The sequence below is a fragment of the Dasypus novemcinctus genome, chromosome 10 (genome assembly GCF_030445035.2).
Source record: "Dasypus novemcinctus isolate mDasNov1 chromosome 10, mDasNov1.1.hap2, whole genome shotgun sequence".
NCBI classification, from domain to species: domain Eukaryota; kingdom Metazoa; phylum Chordata; class Mammalia; order Cingulata; family Dasypodidae; genus Dasypus; species Dasypus novemcinctus.
Window position 1 is genome coordinate 20,321,027 of NC_080682.1, and position 3,156 is coordinate 20,324,182.

Genomic DNA, 3,156 nt, shown 5'->3' on the forward strand with positions numbered 1-3,156 from the left:
TCTCTGCCTCTCTTCCTTAAAACTTCCTATATAACTTGGTCCCAATCTTGGCAGCTAAAAATTAAGTGGCAGATATTTATGTGGGGAGGGCTTGTAAAAGAGAGAAAAAGAGAACTAGCTCTAATCCTACTAATTTCTAATTCAAGTCCTGAATAGATTAGATTTTTGGCTCTAAGAGTAAACTAATGTATTGTGGGTCTGACTTTTCCTTCTGTCCCTGTAACCCTATTCAGAGTAAAGCTTTTAGCTCAATGACCTGGGAAAATCACTCAGTGTTCATGGAATTTGCATTCCTGGCCTATCCTTCCTGCCCAGAGCTTCATGTACTGTCATTTCTAGGAGTCAGCCTGGTCTATGCAATGATCATCCCCGGGAATGTCCTCATTGTGGTAGCCATCCAAACAGAAGCCCACCTACACACACCCATGTACTATTTCCTGGGCAGCCTTTCAGGGATGGAAATATGCTACACATCCTGGTCAACACCCTGCAGACACAGACGACCATCACCTTCCTGGGTTGTGCCTCTCAGATGGTGTTCTTCATTGGACTTGCAGTGCTGATTGCTTCATCTTGACAGCCATGGCCTATGACCAGTATGTTGCCATTTGGCACCCCTTACAGTACCCTCTTATTATTACTTTGACTTTCTGTGTCCATTTGGTTGTGGCCTCTATGGCCATTAGATTCGTCCTGTCTTTACAACTGGTGGACTTTATCTTCTCTTTGCCATTCTGCCATGCTCAGGGTATTGAGCATTTCTTCGGTGATGTGCCCCCAGTGATGCAGTTCGTTTGTGCCAACAGCCATGTCTATGAACAGTCAGTGCTGGTAGCAGCCACACTGGCCATTGCTGTGCCTTTCTTCCTCATCACCAACTCTTATGTCTTCATAGTGGCTGCTGTGCTCAAGATCCAATCAGCAGTTGGCCGCCACTGGGCTTTCTCCACCTGTTCCTTCCACCTCACTGTGGTCCTGCTGCAGTAGGACTGTTGTGCCTGCATGTACCTGCGCCCCAACTCCAGCTATTCCACCAAGCAAGATCAGCTCCTCTCACTGGTGTACACACTGGGAACCCCACTGCTCAACCCACTCATCTACACTCTGAGGAACAATGAGGTAAAAGGGGTCCTAGAGAGAGTGCTTACCAGGAATTACCTCTTCCACAACAGCTAGGGGAGGATGCAAACTGCCAGGCTAGGGTTTAATGCCTGCACATGCATCTGGGACTTCTCTCAGTTGATGCTAAAACTAGTCTAAAAATTTTGTATATATTACCTGGAAACAGTTTAGCTATGTGTACCGGGGACCTGGAAAAAAAAATGTATGTACCATTTGATTCAGTCATTTCTCTTCTAGGAAAGAAATAAATAAGCAAATCATCAAAGTGATATAAAGCTGAAAGTGTAAGTCTTATCCATGTATCAGCTAGAAACAGATGGCTCTTTCAAGAGAGTTTAACAGAGAAAAGTAAAAGAAACCGACAAGGGAAGGCCCCACACTAACATAATAGTATCAGAGGAAGCCATCTCCACTCCCAGACAAAGGGCAAAATGAAGGTACGGTATTAACAGTGACCAGGGAGAACCACACCTGTGGAGAAAGGCTACTTGATAGGAACTGTGGTTTGAGAGAAAAGACATCTGACAAAACTATGGGCCAGGCAAGGAGAGAGTAGAGATTTCTCTCTACTCCTACCCTCCCATCTCTTGCCCTGTCTTCTATTGACCAAACCCAACTGGAAGCAAGATGGAAGGAGATACCAGGGATTCAATCCATAGAAGTTGGCCTCTTGGAGTACAGAGCAAGGTAAAAAAGGATGGGGAATGAATCTTGGAGATTAGGGCCCACTGAGTGTAACCAGAACAAAGATTAACATAATATTCTATGTAAAAGTGAAAATACATTAACAATCAAATTTTCCCATAATAAAGTATTTTTAAACAATTATTGTATAAAGGAATATTATATAATCTTAAATTTATGTGTTCAAGTGATAGTTACAAATAATAGCTAACATTAAGTGCTTACTGTGTTCTAGGAATTGTCTTTTAAAAATTCTAAAGGAAGGCTGTTATTATCCCTATTTCCAATGATGGAATCATATGGTCGACTGCTAGCAAGTGGTGGAGTGGGGATTTGAGTCCAGAGATTCTGGCTCCAGGGACAATATTAATACTTATAATGATGAATCACAAAAGCAAGATATAAAACTGCATTTACAGCATGATTCAAATATTTTAAAATTTACATATGTGCACACATGTAGGAAGGAGAATGGGTATAAACAATTCAATGGATAATTAATCTTTATTTCTTCATTTTCCATTTTTAGCTTTTCCCACATTTTCTATAATACAAATGTACTATGTTTAAACTCAGAAAAATAATTTTCTAAAGTGTTTCCTTAATGGATCTAGGTTGAAGCATATGAAATGACTACTATTTGACCACTTTTGATCTACAAAATAGCAATATCATGTTTGAGCCTAATGTGTTTATCTAGTCCATAAATCTCCCATCTTCCCAGAAAGAACTCTTTTCTAATGGGATCAAATTAATTTATCATTTTAAATTAATTTTACATAGTAATAGCGAGAAGGACTACAATGTGTGACTCATTCTGGTCTTATTCCCTCCTTCCTGGAAATTGTTATGGTTATTACATAGGAGAATGCCTCTGCCTCACAAATAAGTGATGGAGGGAAGAAGGAAACTCTCTGGTTGGAGAGTTGCTTTTTAACATTTCAGGCCAAAGTCTTAAGTCATGCATCACCTGCACATGTAACATTCTGGTCTTTAAAGGAAATGCAGAAAGAAAAGAGTAGAAGGAGAAAAGAAAGGAAGCAAGCAAAATAGGGAGGAAGAAAAGGAGGGAGGAAGGGAAAGGAAGGTTTTCAACTGAATTTTTTTTTTTACTGAATTTTTTTTTTTAAGATTTATTTATTTAATTTCCTCCCCTCCCCCGGTTGTCTGTTCTCTGTGTCTATTTGCTGCATCTTGTTTCTTTGTCCACTTCTGTTGTTGTCAGCGGCATGGGAAGTGTGGGCGGCGCCATTCCTGGGCAGGCTGCACTTTCTTTCGCGCTGGGCGGCTCTCCTTACGGGGCACACTCCTTGCGCGTGGGGCTCCCCTACGCGGGGAACACCCCTGCGT

General features: G+C 41.3%; 1 protein-coding gene across 1 annotated transcript; it reads left to right on the forward strand.

Moving 5' to 3' along the window:
• The first annotated feature begins 251 nt into the window (after positions 1-251).
• On the forward strand, positions 252-1,176 carry LOC101432808 (olfactory receptor 10W1). Its single transcript, XM_012530055.3, is given in 3 exon segments — positions 252-465; positions 468-551; positions 554-1,176. Coding segments are annotated over 3 exon segments (921 nt in total).
• Positions 1,177-3,156: the final 1,980 nt, after the last annotated feature.